We start from the raw sequence: 20543 nt of genomic DNA, 5'->3' as shown, positions 1-20543 counted from the left end.
CTGCATGCCACTCGGCAATGCTGATCCATACACCCAAGTGTTGACAGGGACAGGTGACAAGTAGAAGGCTGCAGACAGGCTCAGCTGGATTCAAAACAAGTCCACAACACATGGTTATGCAATAAGGATTAGACTGCCCATCTCTTGACTAGCATGCATGTTTTGCTACCAGATGACCTCGTCTCTCACAGATGAGTTATGATTTCTTTATGGAAGGAATACCACTCAATGCTTCTTCTTATGCTGCAAAAAAATTAACAGATTTGAATATAAAATATAAGCAAACAAAATAATCCCCCATAGAAAAATTACTATATCTGCTTGAGTGAATTGAAAGAAACCCAGTTGTGTTAATAAAGCTTTGATCTTAATAAACTTTCAAAGCAATTATGTGAATGCAATGATAAACAGGCATGACATGTCTCCTAGTAGTAGAAGCAGCAACTTCACTAGTCACTCACTCAAAATGATCTTCCTGTCTGACACTGAAGTTCTCCTTTGCTTCAGCCTCATGGCATCAGGAGCAGACAATGAACAAACACACCTTATTAACAGCAACTCCAGCAAAGACAAGCTTACAAAATGCTCTCTCTGAAGGAAACCACAATGGACATGGGCAGGGTACAGCTCAAGGTGAAGGTGCAAACACAAAAACAGGCATAAATGAATCATGCTCCTTTTCCACAGTTCTGCAAGCTTTCCTTTGGCACCAGAGGCAGACAACATGAGAGCCAACTACAAGTTGTGATTGTTCCCTTTATATCTGGTTCCCCACTCACCTTTGGTCAAGCTTGCTGCTGCAACTGTCTGGTTCAAATCCTTCTAAGATGGGCTGCCTCCTTCTCTCAAAATCTTTCATCACCTGTTCATAAAGAAAAGCAGAGCTCCATTTTGCTTTCTGAACTACTGCTATTGTACTTTCAAGGCTGTAAGCCACACATGAGTCATTATCAGTAACAACTGAGAGAGGGAGAACAAAAGAGTTCACTTCTTTCCCACAAAGAAACTTCTGGCACGCTTGCTAACACCTTTTTTGATAGATGCTTTCATACATGTCGAGGGAATGTGATGTCTGATTAGTGGTTCAAGAGGACACTTGGCAGGTGTGCACCAACATCATACAGAGAGATGATTTACACTTGAATACACAGTTTACCTACAATCAAACTCGAATCCAAGGTGCTTTGGAAACAAGTGCAAAAGGGAGCACTACTAGCACAGGCCCTCCTGCTCACACAGTACAGTGAATGCCACTCACAACCCTGATACACGAAGGAGAAAGACAAAACTGAGTGTGAAACAGGTTGAAAAGTTTCCAAAGAGTGTAAAGACAGTGTGTTGAAAAGACTGCTGGATTTCAAGCCTTTAACCCGGCCTTGCAAAACACAAAGACATACTAAATCTATTTCAATGCTACATGAGACAATATAGTCTCTAGAAACTGTATGGGTACAAAAATATTAATTGGAGCTACTCTAAATCACAGTGGTAATTTATTTGTTGGTTTTCATGGTACTTCATAGGGAGAAAGTTAAGTATTAGTGAGAGCAAGCACAATTCAGAAATTGTTCTTTCTTTTCAAGTTCAGCAGAATATTGTGTTTTGCACTTACACATTTCTTTTTCCTGGAAAAAATACAGGTAAAAAGAAAACAAAACAATGATATTTTTTGTTGATCTATGGCACTATGCATATTAAACAGCAGCAGAGATTTCAGTTGGTTCTTTTGGAGATTGCAGTCCTAAACATACTTGAAAATTAGTCATTTCATCTCAGGGCCTTCTACTATTTTTTCGGCATTTACAATTCTTAAAATATGGTTCTATGTAACCTCATATAATCAAGTAAAGTATGTTCATAAGTAACTTAAAAATTCTTTTAAAGTTGGGTGTAGCAGACATATTGAGACAACAAGCATTCACTTGATGGACTCCCTGTTCAATACAGGACCTTGTTTTAAGGCAAGCAGTTTGATTCTGGAACAAGCTTCAAACAGATGGAAAGCAACATGATGGGAACAAAAATGAAGGACTGCACACTGTGCAATTTTGTTAGCAAGTGTCACTTCACTGTCATGAATGGGCTATGGCAGCTAACAGCAACACTTAAGAAATGCAAAGCTAAGGATCATTTTTGTATTACAAAATCCAGAGGAGGGGTTGGAAAAAACAAACAAAAAAAGAGAAATGGCCTTGAAAAGCAAGAGCCTCTAAAATGTGAAGCTTTTCCTCTGCCTTCAGCATTTTAAACTTTTATCTTTTTTGATTAGAGTGAATTTAGTGGGCCCTTGCAAACCTCATGAAGTTCGTCAAAGCCAAGTTCAAAGTTCTGCGTATGAGTCAGGGCATTCCCAAGTAATGATTTTGTCTATATTAATTTGTATATGTCTTGTTACCTCAGAGATTATGAACATCAGGTGGTTTAGTGATTTCCTGTGTCCATGATTCACCTCATAAAATAACATTGCTTTTTATACTTACAGGGAAAAAAAAAGTCCTTCCCATCAAAGCAAACAGCATGATTAGAAAACAAAAATCAGTGGTCTGCTAACTCAGTGCTAGAGATGCAAGGTGGCCAGTCATGACCACAGAGCAAATAAACTTTCTGGCCATTTTGTATGAGGCAGTAACCTTTGGGGGCAGAGTAGGGGAACAGCAAGGTCCCTTCAGCTCCTAGTGTTTAAACCAAACAGGGTTTGCAAAAACAGATTTTCAGTCCAGTGGCCAGGCCTAGTCACTGTGATTATACTCACATTAGTAAATTAAACAAGTCTGGGACCAGTCTCTGCCCCTGAGGCCAGCTGGCACAGTGCATCCAATGTCCAGTCTATGAAAGCCCCAAAAAGTCTGTGAAAGCGCAGTCTGCCTATTTGTAATGTATCCCCTAGCCCACACCCTGGAATATTTTGGGATACTGCTCATTGGCCCAGGCTAAAACCATGTAAGGATTATGAGAATCAGTGACAGAGCTGAGTTCAGTGCTCAGGAACATCCCTGGTGCTGTTTAATTTGCTGGTATCGGCAGAGCTTTGAAGAGTCTCTACAGTTCCCACACTTTGATCTGTGCCAATGCCCTCACCAAGTCCTTGTGGCAAGAGCCCTCACAGGCAGTGGCATTTCTTACCTGAAATCAAAGGCTCCCAGGTGTATTGTCTAAGAACTCAGACTCCTGTGCACTGAGCAATTCCCCTGCTGCTGTGATTCCTGGCTCTTCCCTACTGCCCATGCACCAGGATCTCTCTCTGCACACCAGAGCTGCCCTCTGGTGCAAATTCTGCCTCTGGCATCCAACTGCTGTGAAACGTAGCCAGAAAGGGGAAATGTCCCAAACCTCCATAGCTGCTTGCTAAGAAAAGCTGTGCTGAAGCTGTGCCTGAGCTTGCCAGGGCCTGCTCAACAAGGATTTTCTGTTTGGAGGCACTATGACTACTTTTACTTTCTGTATTTCCAAGGCACCTTTAAATGTCAGACTAATTTTGGGGGAAACCAGCTGAACCACAAGAGAGAAAATAGGGCACACAGATTCCCTGGCATATTGTTACCTGAACTACAGATTCAGCTCCTCTGCAATTATTCATTGACATTAATGTGGATGGAAGTGTTTGCCAGCATTTTCCAGCATGATAATGCCCAATTTCCCCCCTGCAAAACCCATCCAAGAATTCTTGGCATGTTGATACCCTCTGAATGATTCAGCCTGCCATAGAAAAAGGAAGTAGATGAGGTAATTTTAGGAAGGAAAGGGGCTGAAACCATACACACAGCTAGGAATAGTTAACTGCATACAGAAGAAGCAGGAAATACAAGGGCTTGGGCAAAGAAGGAAAGTAGGAATACAGACAAATAGGAAGGAAAATACAAAGACTTATTTGCATGGAAGGGAATATGGAGAAAAGAATGTGGAGGGATTCTGAAATGAGGAGAAAAGAAAATGGGACAAATCAGACCAAAGGGAAATTATATATGTCCTGGTATAGAGCAGGCAGGAACATGACAGAATCTTGTTCAGGGAGGAGAGAGCATACACAAGGACAGCCTGGAATGGGACAGAGCCACCAATGCCACCAAGAAGAAGAAACTGATGAGCCTAATTAATTTAGTACCAAAACCTGTATGTTGTAAAATTAATTTTAAGAGACATTTCAGGCTTGAACACTTAGTTTTACAAATTACAAAATTAAGGGCTTGAACTTATACATACGGGATCTACTATTCTCATCTCCTTGTGGCAAGATACAAAATAAAGCTCCTACAGGAGCGCACCAAGAACAATTGTTTGGAATGGCACTACCCTCTAGTGGTCAAAAAACACAGTTATATGTACACCAGGAAGTAACATATTCACAGCTGGTCCTACAGATAACTAAAAGGTACAATCAATTCCAATCCGCACTCCAGTAATCCATCTTAAGACCGTGCTGTTAAATCAAACATCTTATTAGTCTGTTTTAAAATGAAAAATTCATGACTGGTCATCTGGACAAGTATCTGTCCAGGGCTCTGAAAGAGACTGGGGCTTTTTTCTTCCAGATCACATCTACAGAACATCATTGCTGGGAAAAGCAGTTGTTTCAATGCATAGTTTTCATGAAGGTTTTTTGAGACTACATAATGACTTAACACAGTCGTGTCTCCTGCCTTGCCTCACTCAGGTTTTTTTGACATCTAATCTTGTGCAAACAGTAAAAGCCAAATACTAACTGCTCTGGCATTTTCTCCTTTCCTCTCTTTATATCATCACTGTTCAACTACTGTGTTTCCCCTCTCCTGTTAAAAACAACCCTATTTCTCAAAGCCAAATGCACCTTCCAAACACTCTTTTATCACCAGACTTCTCAAGCCCAGATGTCTCAAGGGTCCTACATTTCTGGAAATGAGGAAGAGCTTGTCATGTCACTCCCTTCTAGAGAAACAATTCTGTATGCTTCAACTGATCTTTTTGGTAGGTTAACCTTCAACTAAAGGCAGGCTATTGTTGCTTGGAAGTAACAGATTTGTGTCTTGCCTCCTTGCGGACCTTGATCGGGCATAAGTCATTCCTGCGAGGTCTGACCCACTGTCATTGATGCCACCTTGTGGCAAAAGTACTGGATATTGGAATTCTGGAAAAACATTCAGCATTTGCCCCTCCTTGCAGGTGCATTGAATAGCAGCACAGTGGTTACTGCTGCTTGCAGTGCTTCAGTTTTAGAGTTCATAACATCAGTATTTGGACACTCCTAAAAACAGATCACCAGTCTGTAAAAGAGAGGGGAAAAAAATAGGACGAAGCACCGCAAAATACATTTATTTTTGTTTTATTAGGGTGAAAACTAAATCAATATAACCAATGTCACATGGCACAACCATTCATGTGCTCAGAGCTTGGGCATTTTTTTCTCTTTTCCCACCAGAAAAACACAGTGGCAAGAGGTACAACCCACTCCAAATACTGTAAAATAGCACTGCAGGGAGAGACTGAAGGAAAATTCAGCCCCAGCCTAACAGGACAGGAAGAATTTCCCAGTTATCTCATGCTGGGCTCACCCTTCTCAGTTACCAGGCCCAAATAATTATCCTAAAGGAGCCCATGCCTATTTTTCCAGGACAGTCCTGATGCCATTTGGGCCCTGCTATGAATGCCAACATTACCACATTCAGCAGAATGAGGCTGATGCCTATTTTTAGCATTGCTTCCACTGGAGAAGCCTGGGAATCAGCACCTGCTTCCTCTGGGCACTCTGTCAAACACCCTTCTCCCAGCAAGCGAGTGGGAGGAAGAGGCTGAATCAATCTGTGCACCTGCATTTTGCACCACCAGGTCCCCAAAAACACAGGAAAGAAGCCCCTCTCATTACAAAATGTGGTGAATGTAAAAATTTTCTTAAGAAAGGATGTTCCTTAATGTTTGATCTTTGTATATTTTAAGCCTGATGAACAAGAAAGGAGGTTTTATCCATGAAACAGAGCAGCCAACAAGCTCTAAGTGATGTCCAGGTGTTAGAAACACAAATTAATTGTCAGGAGAATTGCCTTGTAAAGGTTTAGAGCTTAACATGTTTCCATGACCTCAGACCTAGGGGGAGCTTGGGAAGAAGGATGTACTGCTGATAGTGGACACAACACAGAATTTATGGGCCACAAGGCCATTTAGTAAAACTCACAAGATAAGGAAGATAAGGAAGAAACTAATAAAGACAACTCAGCAACTGTGCTGAATCAGCTCCAACTGGGTAAAGGGTAATTCTGGCAGGGTGAGATCCCGACCACCAGCTCAGGCACCCCTGACCCAAGGAACACACCGACTCCAAAAAGATAAACACTGAGCATGCAGATTAATTAGCATGAGAAGTGAGAGAATCATTAACCAATAGAAGATAGAGTACTAATTAATAAGAGAACTATGCAACTTGTAGTCGGTGAACAAATCTTATGAGGAGTGGCTGAAGGCGCTGGAGGTGCTAAGCCTGGAGGAAGTTCAGGGGGGACCTTATCTCTCCACAGCTCCCTGAAACAACACTGCAGCCAGGTAGGCGTCGGTCTCTTCTTGTGACAAGTGAGAGGATGAGAGGGCATAGGCTTTAGCTGTGTCAAGGGAAGTTTAGGCTGGACATTAGGAAGAATTTCTTCACAGAAGGGGAAGTTAGACATTGGAATGGGCTGCCCAGGGAGGTGGTGGAGTCACCGTTCCGGGAGGTGTCTAAGGTAAGACTGGATGTGGCACTCGGTGCCATGGTTTATTGACATAGTGGTGTTCGGTCACAGGTTGGACTTCATGTCATGTTAGAGGTTTTTTCTAATCTTATTGTTTCTGTGATTCTGTAATTCCTGTGTGTGCTACAATGTATAAATAGTAAAAAAAGTTCTGATAGTTGGCATGCCCCTTTTGCTGAACACCGCCGAGCACGCAGGCTTGCGCAACTCCAAATAAATAACCAATGTTTCTCTCACGAGCTCGCTGCAAACCGCGGGGCGAGGGATGTGACCCCCGCGGACAGCCGGAGCCGTGTCCGGTGCCGGTGCCGTGTCCAGTGCCGGTGCCGGCCCCATCGCCATCGCCTCCGAGCTCCCCCTGCCCGCCCGGCCGCTCCCTCAGCGCCCCGCGCGCCCCGCCCGCATGCGCGCTGCGCAGCGCCCGCCGGAGGGGGCGGCGCGGCCGAGCCCGTGCCCGGCTCCGCGCTGGGGCTGGAGCCGCTCCGCAACCGCGGACACACCGCAGCGCCGATCCCGCCGGGAAAATCGGCTCCCCTCCCGTTCCCCCGCGGCCGGGAGCCCAGGCCCTCCCTCCGCTCCCTGTCCTCCGGCAGGCTGAGGGGACAGGGGACCCCGGTCCGTCCCGCGGCAGAGGGGCTGAGGCGGCAGCAGAGCCCCCTTGCCCCCGCCCCCCTCCCCTGCTTTTCGACAGCCGGGAGAGAGCTTCCCTGCCCTAAGCCGTGCCCTGGCAGGAAGCGGGATCCCCCTGCCCTCACCCCTGCCCTTTGCTCCGCCGAGCGGAGGGTGAGTCAGGTTCCTGGCAGGTGCCAGCAGAAGCTGGTTCCTACCTCCAAGGGAAAAGCGGGGGCATTTTCCCTCCCTCTCCTGCTTTCTTTCTCCCCGCAGGTGGTGGGGCTGGACCTTCGGCGAGCCCTCGGGCCTGTGAAGCTCCGGCATGGCTGTCGGTGGGGTCGGGAGCTCCCTGCTGCTGATGTCCGGCGTCGTGGTGACCGTGGGGCTGTGCCGGAGGCTGGCCCGGCGCCGGCTGCGCTCCCGCCCGCTCCTCTTCGCTTTCCTTGTGGAGATGTTCAGCACCTTCCAGATTTGCGCCTGCACGAACGAGCTCAGCCTGCTCGGCAACGTGGAGCCGAAGCCGCACACGGCCCTCACCCTCACCTACGGCTTCACCGTCCTGCACGGCCTGAGCCTCGCCGGCAGCACATGCAATCCCTGCGGGACCCTGCAGCCCATGTGGGGCGGCGGGACCTCGCTCAGGATGGGGGGACTCAAGATCGCCGCTCAGTTCGTGGCTGCGGTGCTCGCCAGAGTGTTCATGCACTTTATCTGGAGTCTGGAGATGGCAGAGCCGCATCTTGGAGCACTCTCACAGGGCTGCAGCAGCCCCATGCAGACTACAGAGATGCAGGCGTTCTGCATAGAACTGCTCTTTTCTGTCGTTTTCCAGCTGGCCGTCCTGCAAGCCGAAAGCGTTAATCCAAAATACAGAGTCCATTTAATTGCTCTTCTCATCACCATGCTCGTGTATGCAGGTTAGTCTTTTTACTTTCTCTTCTTCTGTTCCCGCAATAAAGTTGTAACGGAAGGGGTTCTTACTGTTTTCTTAGAAGCGTTAAGATGCAAAATGCTTTTTCTTAAATTACACTTTCCTTGGTGATTTCTTTTTGTGTCGTCCTACGTATGCAAAGTTCATTTGGTGTTTATATAAAGTTTGCCTGGTTGCATTCCAGGCAGGTATGGGGTTAAGAATGAAATGAGTTATGCAGTTAGAGTGATGTCAGGTCTGCAAGTACATATGGTTAAGTGTTAAAATATCTCAGTGAAGGATTGTTTCATAATCCAACTATTTATACAGTGTGAGAGATTTCGTACTATGTGCTCTGATTACTAAGTGACATTGGGAGAGCACCGCTGGCTGCATCGGGAGAAAGTGCTGATTGTGCAACACCAGGGTACAGACTGGTAGGTAATATGGAAGCTCTGCATTTAAATAATGAATAATTCATATCAGTGCAGTTTATTTAACTACTTCATTAAATCATAAGTGGGAATGGTTATTTGTGTGGAATGCACACAGAAGTAATACCTTATGAGACTAAATTCAAAAAAAGAAGGAAAAAATAGGTGCCTGTTTTATTAGAGCCTCCCTTGTCTGTAATGCCATGTGGGTCCATACAGGTAGCCTTTCCTACCTGATTGTCACCTCGTGCTTCCCAGAGCTGGGATGCTGTCACCTGTGCATCCCCTCTGGACCAATGGGAAGGGAGAAGTGAGGGGAGTCAGTCTGAACTTCTTTCTTCTGACTGTTGATGTTCCCTCTTGTCCCCGCTGTAGTGACAAGACTTGTTAGGTCACTTGAGCACTGCCCTGCTGGGAGTCCTTTTCCTACTGGCAAGGAGATTGTGTAGTTTGGGGAAGTGAAAGAGATGATTACGGAACTCTTGCTGTTGCTGCTGCCCCCACCACAGAAAAAGTCATCTAGGGAATCACCAAATCTCTTTTGAGAGAGGGAGATCACTTCTCTTACCTGCAAACATCCAGGATGCTGTTGAAGCCTTGTCCTAAAGGCTTAGCTGTATTAATGCTATTTAACATAATAGCATCCAGAACAGTGTACAGTCACATTTTTAGATGTAGTAATGTAAAAATCTTTACTCATTATCTTTAGCTGAGATTAGCTAATACCTAAAAGATGAAAGTCGTTGGGGAATTTTGAAAATTAACTTAGCAATTTGAACTACTTTCTAAAAGCAGAAGCAGGGTGTCAGTGCATTTGAGGACATTAAATATATTTCTGAGTTGCTTGGTGGAAGTGTAGCCAAATATCCTCCTCCCTCTTCTACAAGCATAGCAATCTGGATTCCTGATCCCTAGCATTCTTCTGCTTAGCAAACAGTCATATAAAATAATACGTGTCACACTGCCTTTGTTTTAGCTAATTCATACAAAGAATTCACTCCCAGTGTCATTGGCCAGGTTCCTATCTTTCCTAGCAGGAGAAGGCCAAGTGTGCCACGTGAAGGCTGAGTGTACCAAGTGCCCTTCTGTGCCATAAACTTGTGCTTGTTGGGACTCTCTGGTGCAATCGCTCTGCACGTATTCTAGGAAACCTCAGGCCTCTTTTGCATCGCGTGCACAACACCCTGTGCCACCTGGACATTTTTCTTTGCATTTCTTTAAAACTGCAATCTGCTTGTCTACTATAAAAATATACAGGTATTGAGATGCTGTCGTGGCTGGGGCGGTAATGAGGAGCCTGGTAAGTGGCCGTGGACAATGCCTGCTGCACATGTACATGCACATATCTCATATATCCTGTGGGTGCCATGGCACAGCCCCAGCCGTGTCTGTCCCACCTCTGCTGCTCACACGCAGTAGGGAGAGTCACTTACAAATCAGGTGTCACAAATAGTGGCCTCCAGCACAGTGGGTTCTCATCTGCAGGCTGAGAAGACAGACAGATGCATCATTTAGCTGGTCTGGATCATTCTCAGGAAATCTTCTGCACCTCTTAGTTTACTGTTTATAGATCTGCCACGCACCTGACTCCAACAAATAACACCAGGTTATACAGGATTTTCAAAATTACAAGCTGTTACTTTAATTTTTCTTATACTTTTTCATATTTAAAGATTTATATAGTTTTTTTTACATTTAATCCTATACAAACCAAATTTTTATAGTAGTACATACTGTACACAGAAGCTCCAATACTTCTTCACTTTGTTTTTTACTAAATAAAGACCAAAAAAAGAACATTATGTCTTTACATATTACCCTTAAAAATGATTCATTAGCTAAGAATGCAGACCATATACAAATGGTAAAGAATATTTTTGTATAATTCTCTTGGGAAAGTACTTATTTAGGTGTTAAAAAATACACCTTTTGAAGGCTTTTTCATTTACAGGCAGCATTACAGTTAGGTCAGAATCATATGAAATTGGTTAGATTTTTCTGAACCTAACATATCAAGGTACAAACGACATACATATTTTTAATTCTGAGTTTCTTCCCAATTTTGGCCTTTAATAAAGGCAAAAACATAAAAATACTTTCTCATGCACTGTGGGGCATTATTTCCCCTTATAAAGTTTTTATGCACACCCCCCATCAAAGAGATTACACCTTTTCTGCCATAAAACAATTTGTCTTTTCTGTTACACAGACTGAGGTGCTAAATGAATCATTTTAAGAAAGGTTATAGTGGTGCCCCGGCCTATGGTTGATATTCCAGTAGTTATTAGTAATGAATATTGAAGAAATACAGCAGTTAAAACTCTGTCTAATGCTTAATATTTATCAACTGCATCCTGAGAGTGAAGTTGTGCTTTCAATTGTACATTTATGGATATAACAGCAGAAGCAGTGGAGTCATAAACAGATTAAAGCAAAGTAAATTATTGTAGCTGGGCTTCCTGGCAACCGTGGACATTGCTAATATGTCAGTGTGCAGGAAAACAGACTGCACAGTAAATCTGACTTGTTCCTGAGAACAAGTGCAAAACCCCAGTAAACTGAGTAGGCAAACAAAGATTAAAATTTTCCTTAACTGTAATAATAGTGAAAGAAATAATAAGGAGAATATGGAAAGAGAAATACTGAAGAAGGGTGACAAAGACCATACTGAAACTTTGGATAAATGATTGCACAGTCATAGCAAATGAGGATTACAGCAGCAGGGTATTTGTACAAAGGGTAAGTTCAAAGCTCATACAAGCTTATTTGGGGAGGAGTCAAGAGTAAACTGTGAGGAATTATACAGATGCAATTATGGAATAGTTTGTGTAATAAGTTAATAGATAAAACAGGTAGGGGTGGTTAGTAGCTAACAGTACAGGAATACAGGTAATTTAGCAATGAGTAATGCTTTTTCTGCAGCATTGCAATGAGAGGAACAACACATGTCAGAATTTAACGCACTTAGCTCCAGGTTCATCTGCAGTGTAATTACAGTTTACTCCCCAGTGTAACATGTTTGGATCTTGTTATTTAGAAAATGTTTAGGCAACTTCATTTACATCTGAAATCAGAGGCAAGGAAAGATGCTTGGCTTCCTTCTACAAGACAGTGGAGTGGCACTTGCTTCTGTTTTCTTTGAACAACATATGGAGTTTTTCCACAGTTTGTATACCATGTGAAAAGCCTAACATTCTGTATATTGATATAATAATATTAGTATTCTTATAAGAAAGTATAGAGGTCAGCTTAGCAAGAACATTACTTGAAAGTTTTTTCTTTTACCTTGCATATGTTTCATGTGACACAAGGCTATAATGTAATGGCTTATGTAATTTCTGTCTCCTCTAAAATTGTGATATAGAAATAGCTTCTAGTTTTATCAATAGAAACATTCAGCATTAGCCAGACCTATCTCTTTAAAGAATATTTGCTAGAAAGAGATAAAGGAAGTTATAGCTTACCCTTCATATGTTCTAAAGCCTTTGATAAAACAGTTAAACTGTTTACTGAGTCATCAGTTGAATAACTTCAGAAGAGTTTTACCTGTTCAAACTGTTTCTGCTAATTCATTTTATTGCAGGGTATAGATTTCTTGTAGTATTGTGCATTTGAATTTAAAGTAAGTATTTAAAAATATGGTTTGATGTCATACTGTTTACATCTTATTGCAGGTGGAAATCTCACAGGAGCAATATTTAACCCAGCACTGGCATTTTCATTACATGCAGATTGTTTCTATGACAAATTTTTGAGTTACTCACTAGTATATTGGCTAGCACCATGCTTAGGTAAGTTCTAAATACTTTACGTGTTTGAGAAAGTGTTATTTAGTACATGGTTCATAAATCAAGAAATAAGTGCTCTTTATTTGAGTGTTTGACTTTAGCATTAAAGAAATCCAGAAAATAGTAAATTATAAAGTATGTGTTGAAATCATTCAGAATCATGGTTTCATTTTGCAAATGCAGGCTGTGTATTTTTACCATTTTTTAATGCTCTGTATAGAGTACCTGCAGCACTGTTTAGTGAATTATAGAATTATTTGGATTGGGAAGGTCCTTTAAAGATCATACGGTCCTTCCCTGAAAGTAAGTATCAGCCTGAATAACTTCAAGAAGAGAAACATGCTGGTAACCACACAGCATCTGTCTTGTTTTGTGACAGTTTACAAAAACATGGGGATGATAAATTTTAGAAAAAAAACGACCCACAGGTATTGGGACAAGTGCTTTAAATATGCTTTCTCAATTACCACTTTTTTGATATCAAATATTTTATCCCCATAGTGTCCAAGCTTTGCAGTTTTCATTCTGTGTTTTTTCCCTGGTCACTGTTGGACACGGTCTGCTCTTAGTTTAAGAATACGAAGTGTTAGCAAGTAGGTTTTTCCTAACTTAAATTCTGGTTTTAATTTGGAAGCTATTGATTTTGACTTCTAGCTGTGTGCAGATGAAAATGGTCCATGTGATACTTCATGCTGTTGTTTGTTTACAGTTGGTCCCTACAAAGCTTGAGCTTTCTGCTTAGGATATATAAAGCAGCTGTCTGCTAATCCCAAATTCTTTCATGACTGTTAATCCTATTAGAAGGTACAAGAGTGATGAAGGCAGAGCAGGATGTAAAATATACACAGGAAACACTGGAAAGGGATCCTGTTATGACCAAAAACTTCCTTTTCTTGAGTTCATGTCTGTGTGTGTTCTACTTGCCTTGACTCTCAGTCAGCCAAAAACAAAGATGGAAGTTTAAACCTAACTAAAATTCACTTAAATACAATCTTGTTGAATTAGATCTCTAAACAGGATGACTGAACAATAGAGTAAGCTTGATAGCTGTTCAGTGAGGAATTAATGAAATGTCATAGGCAAAGCTGATCAGCATTGCTCGGGTCCTGACAGACCACATAATACTTCTCAGCTTTAGCTTTCATTAACTGATTTCAACCTCATAACCATTTAAAGATTTCCCAGGTTGTAAGTATATGAGATTTAATCTTTTGGCAAGTGATTTAAAGAAACAGGAGGCATTCTGAAACCCCGTGTCCTGCTTGCATGCCAAGATGTGTCCTGCAGAACAGCTTTGCAGCAAACCTCCAGGTGATTTTTGATGTAAGAAAATCAACAGTTGTTAACTGAAATGGACCCATGACTTGAGGAACTTAAAATGTGGTTAGGGAGCAATGTTACCTTTCTAGGAAAGTTCATAAATAGTAGTTTGTCATTAGTTAACATCTAGAATATACACACAAAATACATTGAATGTTGTCTCTTGATTTATGAAGGAAAGAAACTCCTCCAGACTGAGCAGTTTTAAAAAGTGAATACTCAGGACACGTCACTTCTTGCACAGTGTCACAACTGTAGCCAACATTTAGTGACAGATCTCAGGTCTGTGGATCACCTGAAGGACTGAGTAATCTATTGGTGATAAAAATATTTCATTACAGAATAAGGATGTTTCATGGATACATTTAAGAGACCTTATAAATCAAGAGTTCAAAACAAATATAGTGTCTGAGGTACAAGTATAGAGAAGATTGCTGTATTTGAAAACTGAATTGATGAATACAGGAGTGCAGATCTACAAATTTTAACATGAAGTGAATTTTTTCTGACACTTTTTGAAAATAAGAAAATAATAGAATTTTTGCTTTCACGATTGGACAAAATAATGAGGCATCTAGGAAAATGACCTGTTATGATGACAAATTCTTGTAGAAAGAACCTCTAAACAGAATCATGAAAGTAGACGATGAGGGAAGGGACATTTTAAATTCAATTGTAAAAATTACTTTCAGAATCCATTTGTCAGCAGAAATGCTGTTTCAGACTTCTAGAAACTGGCAGAGTCACAATGTTATGCTAATCTGATGTCTTACTTCTTCCAGCATCAGCCTCTCAGATGGTTAAATTACTTTGTTCTTACTTTGGGAAATACTTTCAGAAGGGTTTTTTTGTGTTTTGCTGTAATAACTACCTCACAGTAGTACCTTGGACTAACTTAAAATTGCCAGTGGAAAGAGCAATATATTCTCGTTTATGGCTGTGGCAGAAATCCATAAGGGCAAGGATATGGACAGCATTCAGAATACAACTGAATCCTGATCTGGCTGAAGCACATGATAAATAATGTTCTTAGAAAGGACACTTGGAAGAAAAGGAAGACTGATTATCACTTTCACAAGACAAGGATGAAATGGAGGTTTTCTTATAGGATGAACAACTCTACTGGTGTTCATGGTCTTTCAGGAATTTAATCTTGAAATAGTAGTTAATTACTCATTTTTCAAAATGGTTTCACTGATGTTCTGGTGAAGGTGATTCTTCAGCAGCATTAAACTCTGGATTCCTGCAATAAACATAGATGCCAGCAAGTGTTTATAACTTAGCACAGGCAGGCCTAAGTTCTGCACTGTGAAGACAGACTCAGTAAGTACCAGTGGAACAAAGATGGTTTCTGTTTTATTGCCAAAGGAATTCATGTTAGTTGTCCGGGCATGATTATACCATCAGTAATGATGGGGACTGAGCTAATGCTGCTCTTTCAGCACCAGGGAGATGGCAGCTATGAATGGAAGAGTTGGTGACAAGATAATCATGAGGTTGATAAAATGAAATGCTCTTTCCTGGACAGGTGCCAGCTTAGCATATCATAGAATTGTATTGTAGAGTGAGGGATGTTAAAGGCCATCCAGTTCCAACTGCCCTGCTAGGAGCAGGGACACCTTCCACTGGACCAAGATGCTCAAAGCCATCCAGCCTGGCCTAGCCTCCTGCTACATTTCTAACACTATAAAACCAGAAGGAAGGCCCCCTTCTTTAGATCAGTTTTACTAGAAAGAATAATACTGTTCTTTAGAAAATAAGGGCCACAACAGTCACTTAGCAGTAGATGTAAATGGAGGAGGGTAAGCAAGGGAGAAGGCAACAGGTGAGACTTTGACCTTTCTTCTCAGAGGAGAGGCTATTCTGAGGCTGCCAGCAAGTTCAGAACACTTAAGCAAAGAAACAAGAATTCCAAATCTGCATCTAGTCAAGTGTTCTGTATCTCAGGGACTTGAAAGCAAGGGTGGTTTTCAACAAACAACTGGAAAACTACTCCTGTTCCCAGACCCTGGTCCTTATAGGGGTTTTCAGCTCCACAGACATCATCTGACAGAGCAAAATACTCTTATGCAATGAGTGGATGTAATCCATGAAGTTCCTAGAAACTCAGTAATTATGTGTAATTCAAATCCTGAAGGGCCAGTGAGTGGGAATGCTGAACTTGACCTGCCTACAGAGTGGTAGGACCCATTCTTATGGGTCTTGAATGTGGCCACTTAGGTTATAGTCCTCGCAAGAGTTCAGGGTACAGAGGAAAACTGGGAAGATAAATAGCAGAGCTGTCCAGACTTTGGACTTCAAAACTAAATTCTGCTTATTTAGGGAATTGCTAAGTCAGTAGTAATTCCCTTGGAAACTGCTATAAATGGGGTAAGGTGATTTTTAGAAAAAGCTCATGAGAGCTCAGTAATAGATTTAGATGTGCAGAAGGAATCTGTCACATAGTGTTAGACTGGGAATTTGTACAAAAAGCTTTTCCCTGCTGGCTAGACAAAGAGCTTTCTTTCAACAAAAGAGAACATGTAAGAAGTTGAAACTGGGAAAGGCAGTAAAGGAGGAGTATAAGAGCTTTGCACAGGCACTTGGAAACAAAGCCAGGAAGTGCTCTACTGGAACTAAGAGAAAGGACATGCAGAGTTACAAATATACTAATCACAAAAATAGTCCAGAGAAAATGCAAGTCCATCAGTGGATGGAAGAGACAACCTAGTGAGGGATGGCATGGAAAAGGCTGAGGTACCACTTAGTCTTCCCAAGCAAAATTTGCTCCCAAACCTCTGTGTAAATCAGTAAGGTTTTGGAAAGGAAGCAATAAATAGAGAACAATAAATGGGAACAACATACGTGATTGTGAATGCATTGACTCTAGTGGGATTCACCTAGAAATGAAGGTACAGTTGGCCAGTGTTGGAATTGTCCTTAATTTAAGAGAAGTTACAGCAGTTGGAGGAGGTTCCTGCCAATGGGAAATGTGCTAATACTATGTCTGCTTTTAAGAAGGAGGAGAGGGAAGCCAGGAACTACAAGCTAGTTGGTATCACTTCAGCCAGTGGGAAGATGGTGGAGTATTTAGTCTTGGAATCCATTTCCAACCATGCAGACAGCACAAAGATAAACACAGGAACAGCCAGCACAGACTTAGTGAGGGCAATCCATGCTTGACCAGCTTGGTGGCCTTCTGTGATGAATGCAATGGGAATGACAAAGGAGCAGGGATGCAGTGTACCTTCACCTCAGTAAGGTTTTTGAACCACCTCCCACAGCGTTCTTGGTTCAAAGTGGGCTCACACAAAAAGTCTGTTAGATGGAATAAAGATTGGCTAAACCACTGACCTCAAACTGTCACAATTGATGGGCTGACACCTGGCTGGTGGCCAATACCATGCAGAGTATGCTGGTGTGATTATTGCCTCCTTCTACTCAATGCCTATGAGGTGACATCTGGAACAGGGGTGGTTTGGAGTCCCCAAGTTCAAGAGCAATGTGTCAAAAAACAGGATCCAGGCAGTGGAGGACCACAGAGAGAATGAAGGACCTAGAGTACCTGATCTAAGAGGGAAGGCTGAGGGAACCAGACTGGTTTAGGCTGCAAAAATAAGATGAAAGCATGTTTTAAGCACAGTCAAGCATCATTCCAAGAGTAGTTACAAGGGCAACAGAGATTAACCATTCTTTTTGGCAACAAGTAACAGCAAGGCCACAAATTGGGGCATGGGAAGTTCAGCTTAGACTCCAGGAAAACATTCAGGAGGAAGGGTGCAGCAACAGTGAAATTAATTTCCTGAAGAAATGCTACAGTCTCCAGCACGGAGGTTTTTTAAACTCAGCCAGAGAAAGACTCACTGACCCATCCAGCATAGGCAAAGTCCTGCACTGAGTGGCAGACTGGACTAAACAGAATCCCTTTAAATAAGCTTTTTTTGTGATCTGAGAAGTTTCATAAGTTCAAGCTTATGTGTGGGCAACACCCTCAAGCAGGATCCTCTTTGTCTCTGAAAGAATAATTGATTTTTTTTACTGCAGGAAATAAACTGTATCTGGATTCCCTTTGGACTCAGTGATCCTTATGGGTCCCTTCCAAATTGAGATAGAAGTTTCTTTATGAGAATTGTATCTCTAACTAATATTTTTTCAGCTCCAGAATAAACCCTAAATAAGAATGATCTTCAAAAAAACACCCACTATCCTATAGCCACTTGGCAGCACCTAAAAATTATATGGTTATCAAAACAGGCATAGCCAACAATTTCAGGTGAGGGATGGAGGTTAAGCTGCTGGTTCAGTCATTTGTACATCCAGCCACAAAGAAAGCAGCCCTGACCAGGAACAGGAAGGTGCCCGTGTTGGATTCACCCAGACAGACTCTCTGCCTTTGGCTTGGCTCACACAGATCAAAGCATGAACTGCACTAGGAAAAACAAGATTATTATCTCACAGCGAGCACTTGCATGGCTGTTGAAGCTTCCTTTGCAAAAGGTACTGCTGTATTGTGGTAGAGACTCAAATACTTGAATACAGTGTTTGTTTTCCATGCCAGTACTGTGTCCTTCTCAAATGCATTTAAATAAAAGTCCTTTCTGTAACCTCTCATTTCAGGTACTATACTTGTGGTTTTTATATGGGATGAAATCTTTCCTCGGAAATCTTGAGACATGAAATCCTGAAATTTGGGAGCACTACATTAAAAAATATTTTCAACATCTGCAGACATAAAGCTTTCAGAGGACTGTTGACAGACTTCCGTGCCATCTTTATGCTGTATTTTCAGATTTCATGTTTGAAATATTTGACTTACCACTTTGTATTCAAATAATTATTTTGTAAATGAGTACTGGGATTTTGGGAATATCTGCCACCATTTTCAGTTAAGCCATATGAATGTGAAGGACTGTTAAAAAACAAATATGTCACTTTAGCCATAAGTGCCATTTTCTGACCTTTATTAGCATGCAAAACTAATTTTAGAGAAATACCCTGTCCTTTCAAGGTTTGATTTTATTGGATTTCTTCTCACTGAAGGCACCTGCAAAAAGAGAGCTGAAGATTTCTTATACTGACATCATCATATTCCTACTTGCCACATACCTACCTCTGAGAGGAAGAAAGGCTACACTACTCCCTAGAAGAGTCTCCACAGCTCTGTTCTAGAGGCACCCTACACCAAAATTAAAGCCTGTATGACCAACATTCTTTTAATAATGATAATTTTAATACCTGAGTGCAGGTAAGTAACCCCTCAACTCCTCCCAGGAAGGCTCAGCAACATCCTGTCCCATTAGAGACTGTTGAATGGTCACCTTGGTTGGAAAAAGCAGTAATAAAATACCATAAAATTCTGCAGACACACACATCAAATGGTATTTTAGGCAAAACCCTAGACTTCTTATCAGCAATTACTGCTGCCTCTTCACATAGACACAGGATATAGGGATGAATCATGCAGTACTCAATTTGTCCTTGATTTTATGTAGCTCTTACCAACCCCTTAAAAAAAAAAAAAGAATCTGCAATGCAGAAGAATAAATGACAGAGATAAAAACTACATACAGGAAAGCTACATACACAAGCATGCCTTTATAGCCCCAGCTGAGGCAAACACCACTGATGGGTACTATCCTCTGAAGCTCTGTTTCTAGCACAAGGTTTCTTCTTCTGGCTGCAGCTTAATTTTTTAAAATGCCAAAATGTATTTCTCAAATTTAAGAGTAAATTCAGTTTTTCTTTTTATGGTTACTTGATTTGAAAGGAGAGATGGTTAACAAATTCTACAATGATCTCAGTATCATGTCCCTCACCTCATCATCCAAGTCACCTTACAAACCACATTTTAAGAGAAAAGAAATCAGATGGGGGGGTTTTCCACAGTAAATTGATGAAGTCTTTAACAGCTACTATTGTCAGCTATCTTTTTTGCAAGAGTTGGGGAAGTAAATATTTCCATGTAATTTCTTCCTTGTTGCAATAAAATCTTTTCTCGTTTTATTTTTCCAAGGTATCTGTAAGATTATATTGCAAAATTAAATCAACTGTATGAACCTGCTTTACATACAAGAGTCCAATCCATGACCCTGTATTCAGTTGTTAATAATAAAACCAATTAGCCTGCTAATATGCTGAAGAGAACTAGAACTGCTGGGTTATCATTCAGCAGCTCTTCAATTGTAGTGTAGATAGATCTACCAAAGGAAAATTGTCCTTGTTAAAACTCTCCATAGCAAGGACCATACACCAGCACACTGAGCCTGAAAAGATGTAATCCTCTGAGAAAATACATATTTTTATACCTTGTTCTGCTTCTAAAACAGTTCCTTTTGGGGGTTTCTACCTTCCCTTTCTTGCTTTACTGCTTTTTATTCTTTTACCTCCTTTTAAAGTGATCCATACCTAATAACTTTTCCCCCCACTTTTTCACATAATTTCTTATGGAAACAAGTCTTTCAAAATCTGAATGATTTGATGTCTCCTCTGAAGCCATGGAGCCCACAGGATAAAGGTCTCAAAAATAAACCTCAAAGAGCATAAAAATAGACAAAGAAAAGAGAAAAACAGATATACAAACCTACAGGCAGCCGAGATTTGTTAGATTAGAGGCCCTACTTCCACATAATTTTTGATGGCCTGCAAAAGCAGTCCATAAAGTGAAGAGGTGAAATCAGATCTGACTTCTCCATGTCTGCCTTGTTTATTTTGGCACAATGTATAGTTTAAAAGAAATTGGTACAAATCTGGGTTAGTAACAAGTAGCTGCTGTATTTACAGGCACTAGAATATAAATTTTGTTTTTAAA

General features: G+C 41.4%; 1 protein-coding gene across 1 annotated transcript; it reads left to right on the top strand.

Annotated features, from left to right (window-relative positions):
• The first annotated feature begins 7146 nt into the window (after nt 1-7146).
• On the top strand, nt 7147-19795 carry AQP11 (aquaporin 11). Its single transcript, XM_058018921.1, has 4 exons — nt 7147-7475; nt 7578-8221; nt 12323-12439; nt 18353-19795. Exons 2-4 carry the CDS (start codon nt 7627-7629, stop codon nt 18403-18405), a joined length of 765 nt encoding a protein of 254 aa, XP_057874904.1. The 5' UTR covers nt 7147-7475; nt 7578-7626; the 3' UTR covers nt 18406-19795.
• The last annotated feature ends 748 nt before the right edge of the window (nt 19796-20543 follow it).

The sequence above is a fragment of the Melospiza georgiana genome, chromosome 2, assembly GCF_028018845.1.
Source record: "Melospiza georgiana isolate bMelGeo1 chromosome 2, bMelGeo1.pri, whole genome shotgun sequence".
Taxonomy (NCBI): domain Eukaryota; kingdom Metazoa; phylum Chordata; class Aves; order Passeriformes; family Passerellidae; genus Melospiza; species Melospiza georgiana.
The sequence above is the reverse complement of the archived record's forward strand: the minus strand, read 5'-3'. Positions and strand labels throughout refer to the sequence as shown.